Genomic DNA, 13,300 nt, shown 5'->3' with positions numbered 1-13,300 from the left:
TGCTCAGCACTACAAATGCACACAAAGTGCATTTAGCCCAAAGAGAGCCACACATAAGCAAGCAACAAAGTAGATGGATGCGGGCTGCGAAAATCCCAAGAGTATGTATTTGCTTATTTGTGTCTCCCAAAATTACTAGTCCCAGTATCTCTCAAAGCCAAGTTTAGCTGTATCCATCCCCTGCAGAAGTGGTTGGTTGCCATTGTATCTGCCCTGGATCCAGCAATGTGTTATTCTCTTGTGTATACCCACAGAAAGTGCTGTTATCTTTATTGATATGCTGTTATGACTTATCAGCTTCCACATACCCAAGATTATGTATCATGGTTTCAATCCAACCTCCCTGGCTGAGAGGAACTTTCCTTACACAATGGATTAATGATTTATGTTTGAGGACCTGGAGAGTTGTTAACATGTTCTGTTTATTCTCTGGACAAAGATGGTTTGGCTTAGCTACAAGCTGAAGGAAATCAGGATTTCTAAAAATAGGCTGAGGTGGCCAATAATCCTTTAGGAGTTGTGATACTCACTGATATCCAGATTAAATGAGGAATTATGAGTAACCCTTAGTGGGAGGGTTTGAAATGGAAAACCCAAAGAGAAGATGACCACATAAGGAACACTTGTGCTGTCCCTACACCCTGCTGACATCAATATTCAAGGAAAAAGACACAACTAAAAAGCTCTGTAAGCATCTTGACAGCTAGTTAGCTGGATGACACATAAAACCCCTTGGAGCTGGATCTAAAGCATGGATAATTACATGTTTGGTTCTCTTTTATTTCTGTTAATCTGTACCATCTCTTTTATTATTCTCTGGGTCGCAGGAAGAAATCATTCTTGATTTTTATTTCCGTGTTTGTCTCTAGAACAAAAATAATTTCCAGGGTGCCGGTTGGCAAATTGAATTCCCACAGCATGTTAAAACTTTAAAACTGCACCACATCAAAGCTCTCTCACAGACCTTAGCACCTTCTCACAAAACCAAAATGTGTGCCTGAACCTAAAGAGCTTCACCAAATATTTGAGACACAGCTATTACTGTTCCTACCCATTTCCCATGTAGCTCAGGGTACATGCAGCATCTGATTCCCAAGGCTTCAAGCAGAGGAAAAAGAGTCAAAAGGACACTGACAGAGTATGAATCTGCTCCCATAACTGTAATTTAAGAGAGGGCAATCCCCACTGCTGGAAATTCTCAGAATATCAGTTTGCTGTTTGTACAGTGGATTCCTTCAGCCTTGTTTGGGCAGGGCAGGAGAAAATTAAACTTAAATCTAGTGCCAAGTACACTGGGGCTCAGCTGGGCTCCCTAAATGCTCCCACCACACAAGTACAAACAATAGCAAGATCATCTCTGTTGAATGTTTTCCTCTGAACAACTGTTACAGCTATCTGCACCAGTTTGCATCTGTGTTCTACATCCCACAGAAATGTTTTGACCTATTATTTGTAAGACCACTGGACAAATATATCATTCATCAGCACAACCCCAATTATAATACAGCTGTGGTGATCTCTCTGCCACCTGGTGCTTTGTGTAAATGCCCCACTGCAGAAGAATAGGTTTCCTGGTTTTTGTGGGTTCCCTCACTACCTGCTTGATCATCAAACCATACAAATTATGGAGTGAGATGAACCTTGGCAACTGGCTTTTAAAGTCATAGGCTCCAGTGCCAGTAAAGTGATAAACTTCACTAAGGCAGACACACAACTGCACTCCCTCACTCCCCTCCTACACTGACAGCTTGTCCTGGCTCTCCAGCCCATTGGGAACTCACTTAAGCCTGCCAAAGAGCAGAAAGCTACCAGGTGCTCTTCCTCTGAACTATAAAGCAACAAAAAAACAAAACCTAAATTACCTCCATTTTAGCAAAGAGGAATTTCTTAGTGCCAAGTACCTGGGCAGTGACTAAACCCTGTCACTGTTCTTATGGGAAAACACTATTTGCTATTCTTGGTAAAGGAAAGGGCTTTCAAATCAAGATAATGTTTCACTTGTTTTTCAGAAACAAATTTAATGGGGGTGGGGAGGGAAACAGGGAAGCAAAAATAAATTCTACTTTGCACCAAGTTAAATTACTCAGAGTTTCCCAAAATGAGCGCCTTGGGTCAGAAGCACTGGAAAGTTTAAGAAATGCTCCTTTAAAAACAACTCCCACAGAGCAAAGCTCCTTCTCCATGACTGAAAGGCATGTAAGCAAGCCAGGTCACTCTGTCTAGCCTGGCTTGCTTTCTTTCTTTTCTTTTTTGGTTTTTGGGGTTTTTTTAAGAATTTCTTTGGTGGGTTGAATGGTAGGGCCATGTTGCATCTTTACCACATCTTATTTGATGTTTTCCAGACTCGCACCTCCAACCCCAATTCTCCCCTCACTGCAGGAACAAAGTGGGCATGAGCCACCAGCACTTTGGTGCCACAACCCATTCTGGGCTGAGGGGTGAGGGGAAAAAGAAATTCCATCATCATTTCTATCCATGCTTTCTCTGATCATCCCTGCCTGCCAAAGCAGGAGAGAAAATAATGGCCACATGGAGATAATGCCTCTGCATGCTTTAAGTGCTTTGTTATCCTCAGGAGTTGCAAAGAAATCAAGGCTGGCTGGGTATTGTGTTAATGATACTGTCAAGAGGCCAAAATAAAGTGCTACAGCACAACCCAGCCTTCTGCTATCAGCACTGCTGTCCCACTCTCGTTTGGGCAATCAGGGTGACAGGCTGGAGACTTTGCCAGTGGTCTGGGAAAGGAGATCTCAACACTTGGCTTTTGCTGATAAGAGCCTGGAACTGCTCAGAACACGATTCTGCCAGACACTGATGGCCACACAAAGCACATCAACACTGTAGTTTTGCCACACAACTATTTTGCAACTACCAAATACACCTACAACAAAACCAGTTTGGTGGGAGGGACTTCCGTATATTTTTCCATATGGTTGCTGTCAGCAGGCTGAAATCTTGATAAGCTGCACAGGCAACTTGGCTGACTCCACTGAAACCCTGCTGAAGACAAGTCCTGAGCTGAAAACTGCTGCTTGAGTTTCCCACTGCAAGGCAGGGGAGGACAACCATACCCAGCATCTGGCCAAAACTCATTTCTAACTGCATCAAAGATCCATACAGATTCCATCCAAAGGTCAGCAGCTATGGTTTTCAATGAGGAATGTGCTGCTTTGGAGACAATGCTGTCACTGTGATCCACTTTCCCTGCTCAGGGCAACCAGTCCATTGTTTCCACTGAAAAATAAGAAAGGGCTGGAGGTCTCTGAAATGGAAACTGCCTTTAATTCCAAATCATCCTAAAGTATAAACACAGACTGATGCATCACTGATTGATGTTACACATACAATAAACAACTCTAAAAACACTTTTTCTCCCTAGCTTCTCAGAAAAATCAAAAACAACCAAACAAAAAACCTCAAAATATCCCAAGAGTCCAGAGGATACGATGAGGCGTAGTCTCTATAGCATATTACAATTCACAGCACAAAACTAAAACCATCCCATCTCTGTTCTGTTGAAATGTAAATTAACTGCCTATCTACTTTCTGAAGCCAGTCACATGTTGAAAAAGTTGGGCTGTGTAACAAGTTAATTTGTCCACTTCATTAGTGACACAGACATATTAAAACTGCAGACATGTTCTGATGTAGGGTTTCTGCAAGAAAAGACTTTATCCATTCAGGGCCTTGATACTGAACAAACAGGGAATTCTAAAAAGTACTCTTGGAGAAGGAAGATGATGAAGTACAGAACTTACCTTCCACTGCAAAGAATGGAACCACTGATCCCTCAGGTAACTGTTTGCAGCCTGCAATAAAGAAAAGTTACAGACAGAATCATTAGTTTCTACCAGTGCTTCAGGTCACTCAGGTACTTTATATTATAACCAGTCTGTTTTCACAGAAGCAGTGATACAAAGACCTTGCTGCATTATAAAATACTGAACCAAAACCTTACAAAATATTAAACCCCTATGAAATGCCATCCAGCTCAAAGACTGAAAACTCCTCTGTGAGTTCAATCAGGTGTGGGTCAGATCTTTAATGTCAGGGGGCCTTTGCCTCTGTCATTAATCACTGAAAGGAGAGTGGGAAGATGGGCTGACATTTTAACATGAGGGGTGGGTTTTTTCCATACTCTGATTTCTTTTCTTGTCCTGCTCTTGTCCTCAGTGGCCCCAAAGCAATTCAAATAATGTCTTAGCTCTTTCAGCGATATTAAAACAGTGAAAACACACAGGCGTGCAGATACATGCACAGACTGTTTGCAGCAACAGCAGAAATGTTGCAATCATCACTCCCAGCCATCACCCATTTTTGGCCATATTCAGCACAGCTGCCAGAAATTCCCAGTGTGAAGCCAGGTCATAGCCAATGGAGGAACAGTTCAACACTCCCAAAGGTCAAAAGGCTTGGTATCAAAAAATATAAAGGCATGTAGAGTGACGTAAATATGCATGCCTCAACAAGGTGACATAAGTCTGAAATATTTGAGTGGGCAGAGATGCCCTTTGGCTTTTCCAGTTCCCCCTTAACGCTGCCTACGGGCAATTTTTACCCAGGTTTCAAAATGTTTTACAAAAACACTGAAAATTACAGGTTAGCCTGTAAATCCATGTTAAAAAAACCCAAAATGGTGAAGTTCTTTGCCAGTCAAAAAGCACATACTTCTTGCAAATTAGAGCATCACTTATCAAGTTTCACTCTCCAACACCTTTTCAGGTAAGTATTCAAAATCCACACTACAGAATGTATTTAATCTCCCAACACTCATTCAGTTCACTGATAATGGCAGGAATACCAGAAGTAAAAATGTTGTATGGTTACCAAAAAATGTGTTTAATCTCAAGGTCAGCTAATGATGGTTCAGTGACACAAATTTGGACTGATTACTCTGAATTAAATGGAGTAATATCCTTTTATATATGCATTACATATTATTTATATCTTAATGAGAATCAATTGCTCCTCCAGTAGATGTCGAGGCAATAAAGCAGGAATAAATATATTATAAATAATCTTGGCTGACCACAGAATTTATCAAAAACCTTCAATTTCAAGAAGAATGCTGACATATCAGAATATGAAATTGCTACAAATGCAATTAACAAACTTCCTTTTCTATTTTCTTCTTTTTGCATGCAATGAAAAACTGTAAAAACATTTGGAGTGCAGATCTTCAGGATATTTCAGTCAGACAATATTTGATGATTTTCTGCTATTTACACTGTATTTTATGTATATGTGGGCATTATAACACAAGACAGACTTTTTACCTGTATGTTATGGAATTAAATTTCATTTCAATAAACTTTATACTATATTTTAATACAATAAAAAGGTCAAAAACAATTTGCCACCAAAAAGCATAAGAATTTTTTAACATAATTAAAAAGACATGAAGGAAATATACTTAGATATTTCTTATCTGTGTCCAGAGAGAATGCTCTAAAACTTCCACAGACTTATCTGAACAATTGAATTTCAAACTGAACCTTTTTTCAAGGAGACAACTGGTTCATGCAGGAGACAAAAATCTCCTTTCCAAATTCCAGCATCAAAGCCCTCTAAAGAATAAGTAAAACTGAAGGGTTTTGTAGGCTTCATGTATACTTAGCAATTGTACCAATAAGATTGAGTTTATAGGGACTATAAAAACTAAGATACTGTTATTTAAATCAATATAATCAAAACTATTCTAGGGGAAGGATGTACTACACTCAAAGAGGCAACATGTCAACCTGATTCAGTCCCTGGTCTGAAAGTAAGAACAAATGCTGAAGCCCTAAATTGAGATTTGTTAATTATTCTCCTACTTTAATGATGTCAGTAGTACAGAATGTAAGACCACTGCAAATAATTAGAGAATATTTTGTGTAGATTCTGGAAGTGACTTGAGCCCTAACAATTAGTGAGGACAACAGCATCCTGCAGAGGCACAAGTGGACTCCAAATACAGGGAGAGAAAAGAAATTTAGAATGCTGCAAGACACAAAGCCAAAACTGGCAAAGGAAAGACTTGTACAACACTATGGCAGCAATATACAAAAAGCATTTTAGAAGTAAAATTAGCAAAGTTGACTAAGTTCCAAGTGTGGGGCCAAGCACTGGGCACACACAGAGTTTGTTATTGCAGAGAAGTGATCAAGCAAATTGGCACCTGGATCTAGTTAGGAGTCTGAACCCTCTAAACACTCAGAGCTCAGGCTGTTGTTAAGGACCACTTCCCAGGAAAATCAAGACAAGGAAGATAAAGTGAACAGAAAATAGAAAAACAAACCTTTAGAGAATCCCCACACTTGTGCTAGTGATCAGGACTCAGTGCTAAGAGAAGCTTGGAAGGCCAGTGGCCATTTCAGCAGTGTCTTTACACCATGCTCAGCACAGACTGAATGCTTTACCCCAACCCCCTCATCCTGAGGGGTGCTGGCATCAGTGTCCCCCTCTCTCACAGGCTGCAGGGACTAATCCTGCCCTGCACCCTTCCGGCCCCCTGACCCCAGCAAAACCACAGCACCATGCAGGAAACGCTGGAGCTTCTGCAAAGGAAAACAAAGATCCCCCCCTTGTACAGCATCCCTTGGTCCTCCCTCCTCCAGGACCTCCTCCTTTCAGGCTTACACTGAGAAGGCACCACAGGGAGCATTTCTTTCTCACCAAAGGAACTGTGAGTTCATGGTAAGGATGCAAAAAGAGCCACCAGGCTCTTGTGGGTGCTCAGCTGCCCAGCCAACTCTGCAGGCACTGCCTCAACTCGAGCATTTGGGTCACTGTGAGTAACATTTCTGACAAAAAGAACCAAAGTGTAAAGCAGTGGAGGGAACCACAGTTCACTTTTGGGGCTGCACACAGACATTTACAGTTTATCTGATGTGCATGGACAGAACCAAGGCTTTCTGCACTGAAGTCATCACTTCCTGGGAACTGACACCTCCAGTTTTTTACTGCAGCTAAGGGCACAGTTTACTATCTTTGTTCAGCTCTAGGGTACAATAAAAAGGAGAAAATAAGACAAAAAATACTTCAAAGCAGGCTTTCCTTAGGCATTCTGACCACACAAGGAAAGTTTTTTTTTTTACTTTCAGCCTTGTCCTTGCAGTGAGACCAGTTCTACCCCACTCTTTTAACAGCTACATTTCCAACTTAAAATTCAGCTGGAAATGTTTTGCCTGCTCTTGTCACAAACAGTAAATGAGACAGGACCGAAGTACAATGACGATTCTATAATTCTTCACTGTACTTCAATTTTACACATAGAGGCATGCAAAATAATAGTTTAGGGCCCCTTGTGTGTTTAGTGTGTTTAGACCCCAGTTCTGCAAATAATTTTGTTCTCAAATGCAGTGGCTTTAACAGGATAGTGGGTGACACATGGTAACTGAGCTTCCTGTACAGTCAAGACCTCACATTGTTTTTGTACAACCACAACACAGTAGAAAAATACTTTAGAAAACAGGAAAATGTGGGAGTAAAACTTAAAAGGTGCAAGAAGATTAAACTACTTGAAGCTTATTTATTATTCCAATGAGGAAGAAGAATATCTACTTTAAGAACATCTACTGTTGGCAGTATTTTTTTAAGATTAACTGATCCTGGAACTGTGTTCTGAAGGATTTTACATTCTTATTTTTGGGGTGTAAAGGTTCAATCAGAGAGGAAAAGCCACTTGGGATCCACTGTAGTACAAACTTTACTCATAGGATTAAAGTCTCCTGCTTTAAAAAGACAGATCACAGGAGAAAAACTGTGCAAGAGATTAAATGCCTGCATATGCAAAGCTCTGGTCAACATGAGTGAATTTATGCCTCTGCTGAAAAAGAGAGTATTTTCTCTGCACCCCAACTACTTCATTTCTTAGTCAGTAAGTAGGAATACAAATTTAATAATAAAAAGCAGGGAACGTTATAAATGCAAGTTTTTGGTTTTGCTCACAAAAACAGGAAACTGAAAATTTGCTTCATGCCAGTGTTACAGCCCCTGCAAGAATTTGTACCCAGGCAAGGAGGAGACTAAATAGGAACCTGCATGTAACTGAGAAACAAACACCTGAAAGTCTGCAAGAAACTGAGCACTCTAAAAATTATGGTGAAGACCTCTGCCATTCCTTGAGCAGTAAATTAGCACAACATCCTTTGCTACTGGCATGTGTGCTATTCAAAAGAGTACAAGAACAGGCTTGTCCATGTAGCAAACTGTTCCTGAGTTTCTCCTTGCAACTGCATCCTTCACACATTTGCTTCTAGGGGATTTTGCCATCTGAATGGATGTAGCAATAAATGGGATTTGATGACCCAGATTTTGGCTTTGATTCTTCCTGAGTTTATTCTGTGATTCTCTCTTTCCCTCACTTGCTCTCTGGTCAGCAGGATGGGGGTTTTGTTGTGTTTTTTTCCCAGCTGGTATTCATTACTGGGACTCATAAAACAGCACTGGCTTCTCTGCCCCCATTTATTATCAGCCAGAACAGAGGAGTGTCCCAGGGCTGCAGGAAGCCAAGCCCCACACAGCTGTAACAAAACCTTCACACTGCTGATGCAAATCCCAGTGTTGCAGCTCTGACTTGGGCAGACCTGCAAGGGAAACCTGCCACTCTTCTGCCTTAACCCAGGGTACAGACAGAGTTGCAGGGAATTGCTAGAAATGCCCTTTTCCTCCTTAAAATATTCCCTGCCTCTGCTGGGTTGTGGTCCTTGTATGACCTCTCCAAACCGACAGCATTGGCTGGACTGGCACTTAAAACAAAAGGCAGGTTCTCCAAGGAGATTAAAATAAAATATTACTGAAAACCCAATGGAAACATTTACCATGGGGACTCCCTGGCACAAACAGTGTGGTCAAGCACCGAGCTGAACGTGTGACTGTTGTGCTTGTCAAGGCTTCCTGCTCTGTTTGTTTTTCCTTCTGACTACACTCGATTGCCAAGAAATGAATAAAACAACACGAGCAACAGGGATGGAAGTGGTGGCTTTAAGGCTAAAAGAAAGGACACCACAGGAAAGCAAGGCAATACTGTCATGACTGAAATACCAAAGCCTTGCTTCCTGTGACTCTTCCTACGTTTGGTGCTCAGCAGCTCATGAAATTATACTGGAAGGTTTTTTTTTTTCAATCTCTTTCAAAAGGTTCTTCCAGTTATTTCACTATCAAGGGTAGCATCCTCCTCATAATCATCCACAGAGCACCATAATCACACCTTGTGCTTTACAAAGGGAAAGCAGAAGAGCAGAAGCCTATCCCAGCTCAAGGAGGCCCTGCTATTCCTGATACTAAAGAGCTCACACTTCATCAAAAGCTAAATTTAGCTCCTATTTCCTGGCCTGAAGAGCTCGTGGCCTAATGAGCCAGCTTCAGCAACACCTTCTCTCCAACTGCAGGGAAGAAAAAAAATCTGAGATTTTGATTGCTGCTCATGGAAAGAACCAGGGATCCCATCATCTGGCAGGGGGGGAGAAAACACAAGCCCTGAGCATGTCTAGGAAACTGAGAGTCCCTGATCCCCAAAAACCTGACTGCCCATGACTCCCACATGGGACAATGGGAATCCTCAAATGCCAGGCAGTGAAACGCTCAGATAGCTGTGCTTATTCAGCAAACACTGAGTGGGAAGAGCTCCACACATGAAAATGACTTTTGAATGTGAACCCAGCCTGGATTAAGCTGCCTGCTGCCTGAGAGCAGGTCTTCCTCTGAAGGGCAGGTAGCCACGTCCTGTTCTGGTGATCTGATTTCCTACGAGGAGCTGCATCACCTCCAGCACTGCCTGTCAGATCTCATGGGCTAAAATAGCTTGGGATGGGTCAGTGTTGCCATGGGAGGGCTTGGGATGATGTAAGGAAAGGTAATGGCACTCTTCCCTCTCTGACTCATTACTGTGCACTAAGAAGCCAGAAATAGACCCTGGTGACAGCAGACAGAGGGGATGAAAACTTGAACATGGACAGGGACTCTCCTGTGGCATCTCACGCAGAACTGTTTAGGTTAGAAAACACCTCTAAGATCAAATCCAGCACTGCCAAGCTCATCACTAAGCCATGTTGCCAGGTGCCACATCAACATCCTTTCAATACCTCCAGAGATGGTGACTCAATCACTTCCCTGGGCAGCCTGTGCCCTGAGAACACTTTTGGTGAAGAATTTTTTTCCTAATAGCCAATCTAAACCTCAGAGCCTTTCCCTCACCCACTAAGCAGTCACCTTGTCACACCAGGAGGTCAGCTTGGTCAAGCAGGACCAGCCTTTCATAAATCCACACTGCCTTCAGTTAAGCAGAAATTGGAATCCTAAATTCTTCTCAAAAATGAAAAATTGGGAAAGCCTGTGATTTACTGAACTGCTTCATTTTATGTCAGATCATATCAATATATCCCATGGTTTTAAAGAATTTACAATGCAGCATGTGCAAAAACATAGATCAAAATATAAAATTTATATTAACATTAAAATTTATATTATAATTTTAATGTATGAATTAAAATTTATATTATAATTTTATTTTTATATAAAATATAAAATTTATATTATTTATTTCAGTCATGACAGTACTGCCTTGCTTTCCTGGGGTGTCCTTTCTTTTAGCCTTATATTTATAAAATTTATTTATTATGGTTTTAAAGAATTTACAATGCAGCATGTGCAAAAACATAGATCAAAATATAAAATTTATATTAGTCAGGAATATGAAATAAATTTGGAGTAGTCAAAACAGTTCATTTAAGACATTTTTACATATATACACACACACACTTTATCTAAAGGCTTTGAAAAAAAAATAAATATACAGATTTCACCAATAGTGTACTTCAGAAGAAACAGTACTGGGAACGTGTTTTGGACTAGTTTGACTTGTTCCACTATCATACACTTCCTGATACTAGAGCTGGACATTACATCAGAGCATGCTGCTGCTCAGATCAGCAGAGCAGAATGATTGCATAAAAAGCTGGGAGTCACAATTTCCCAGAGATGTACTGAGGTCTCTCGCAAATCTGGAAATAACTGAGCTATGCAAGGGCTGCCTTCTCAGCTCCTCAGCTGGAGTGCCTTTTGGATACCTCCACTCTTTGTTGCATATACTAGAAAATTTCAACTACTTCATAAATCCAGCTTTTTCAACTTGATTTCTTCAGCAGACTAAACATAACTTTGAGCACTGTTTTGGATTTGTGAATACACATTACAACTGTATAAGGGAAATCTAATTTTATACTCCCTCCAATCTGACCACATCTGATGAATCAAGATACTACCAAGGACCAAGTCATATTAAAAACATTTTTTTAAGTTTGTATTTTGAATTATGTTGAAATTCCCATAGTTATAATGTAATCTGATCCGGAGTGCTCAGCCAGGCAGCAATAAACAGAAGTCCAGCTCAGTCCACTTCTTTATGAGTTCCTATGAGGTTACAGAAAGACACCAATCTTTCTGAAGAAAATACCAAAGTATCCATGCTAAGATGTTGCTGTTTCACAAACAAAATTATTTATGTGTTTGGTTTGTTGGTTTTTTTTATTTTTCTTTGTTTTAAGAGACAAATGTCAGGCTGCTCCAGATTACAGTCTGTCTACCCTACCAATTTCCTTTCCACTCAGCAGGAAGCTGTGGGTTCAAGTTTTATCTTCTATAGACCCAAAAAGGCAACTACCATAAACTACAGAATAAAGACTTGGAAATAGAATTTGGAAAGGCAGGTGTAACTATTTTATCTGTTGAAATTGATATAAACTTAAATGCTAGCACCACTAGGGAAATTAATGGAAAAAGCAGAATTAAAATTATCATGAGAAAATCATCCAGCTTGAGAAATTTAGACAACTTTCTGTCTAATTAATTCCACTAATGCATTAGGCAAGGAAGATTTCAACAATAATGAGGGCCCTAATTTAGCTGTTGGGAAATCATGGCTTGTCTTCCCACCTTCCCCTTACAGTCCTACCTGGATGAAATACACACACACCACAGTCATGGCTGTATAATCCACTGAAAAAGTAAAATCCCAACGGGTAACAGATAAACTATCTTCAAAACAATGTTGAGAAACATGAGAGAGAACCATGCAAGAGTTAAGCCGAAGCCTAAGTTCGGTAATTTTAAGTTGTGACCTTTCAAAGCTCTTTGGGGGCAATGCAGCTTTTCCTACTTACTCCAGAGTATTTCCAAAGCTCAGTGCTGTGGAGTGCTTTTCTGTCACTAAAACTTGCAGCAACCTAAGGGGGCCTATAAAGCCTCAAGTGGATGAAGAAATCTGGAATAATATAAACACAGTGCCTTCTCTTTGAAAACAACACTTCAGAGAACCGGCATATATAGACATCCATACAAATAAACTGAAATATTTCAGTGATTATTGAATTTTTTTAATAGGTATCTGTCAGTTCCAGTGCAATTCTGGGTTTCCTATATTAATTCAAGGATGAAACTTAACTTTTTTCATGCAGGAATAGGACTGTATGTAAAAATACAATCATTCCAGGCCCATATCAATGTGCCTTTACACAGAGCACTACTTTGCTGCACAAATTCAGCAAGAAGGTTTAATCACCATGGCCCAAAATTTCCATTCTGACTGTTGAACACCACAAAGAGCTTCAGAGCTATCACCCTGAGCAAATTTTCTGGTGGTTAGATAATTTGATAGCACCAAGTTCTCTGCCTTTTCTGAGTCCATCTAGTTAAGATTTCGTGCAAGGGAAAACAGAAATTGAATGAGATTCAGAGTAAGAGAGAAATAAAGTTGTACTTTTTTGTTTACTGTACCTGCAGTAGGACAGTACCCCCCGGGATTGTGAGCTGTAAACAGTACTTAGGGGCATTCTCCCAGGAGAGCAGTTGAACATCTTCAATAGCACTGTAGGAAATGGAGTTTTCCATGTACCCAGTTGGCTGCAAGAAAACAAAGGAGAAGGGAAAAAAATGTTTACTTAGCCATCATAAGTTTCACAATTTCCAAGTAAGAACAGCATTATGAAAATTACACTTGGTGTTGAAAATAACTGCAAAATCTAATTGGAAAGCAAACTTCCTACCCAGGTCATTCAAGAGGGAGACCCATCCAGCCACCTTCCTCCAACTCGTTCAAGTGTTAAGATCACTCACAAAAAAACAAAACCAGGCCAGTCCAAGGTGCCTGAAATACAAAAATGTCAACCTGTCCTGGACCCAAAAATCAATGGAACCTAATTCCAGGTTGAATTGAGTTATGAAGGGTCTGTCCATGCAAATGCTCTCAATGCATGAAGAAGCCCCTCAATCACACAGACAGATCTGCACTGTCCTATTGCAAGGTTGCTTTATTCCACAC

General features: G+C 40.5%; 1 protein-coding gene across 1 annotated transcript in view; it reads right to left on the bottom strand.

Annotated features, from left to right (window-relative positions):
- The window catches only part of CMIP (c-Maf inducing protein), a 131,181-nt gene that overhangs the window by 49,557 nt on the left and 68,324 nt on the right, over positions 1–13,300 (bottom strand). The window contains exons 2-3 of the mRNA XM_036390338.2: positions 12,757–12,882; positions 3,759–3,809 (exon numbers count right to left, since the gene is read on the bottom strand). Of these exons, the coding sequence (XP_036246231.1) occupies positions 3,759–3,809; positions 12,757–12,882 (177 nt within the window). The remainder of the gene's footprint in view (positions 1–3,758; positions 3,810–12,756; positions 12,883–13,300) is intronic.

Source organism: Molothrus ater, chromosome 12 (genome assembly GCF_012460135.2).
Source record: "Molothrus ater isolate BHLD 08-10-18 breed brown headed cowbird chromosome 12, BPBGC_Mater_1.1, whole genome shotgun sequence".
In the NCBI taxonomy this organism is placed as follows: domain Eukaryota; kingdom Metazoa; phylum Chordata; class Aves; order Passeriformes; family Icteridae; genus Molothrus; species Molothrus ater.
Note: the sequence above shows the minus strand (reverse complement) of the source record. Positions and strands in the feature narration are given on the sequence as shown.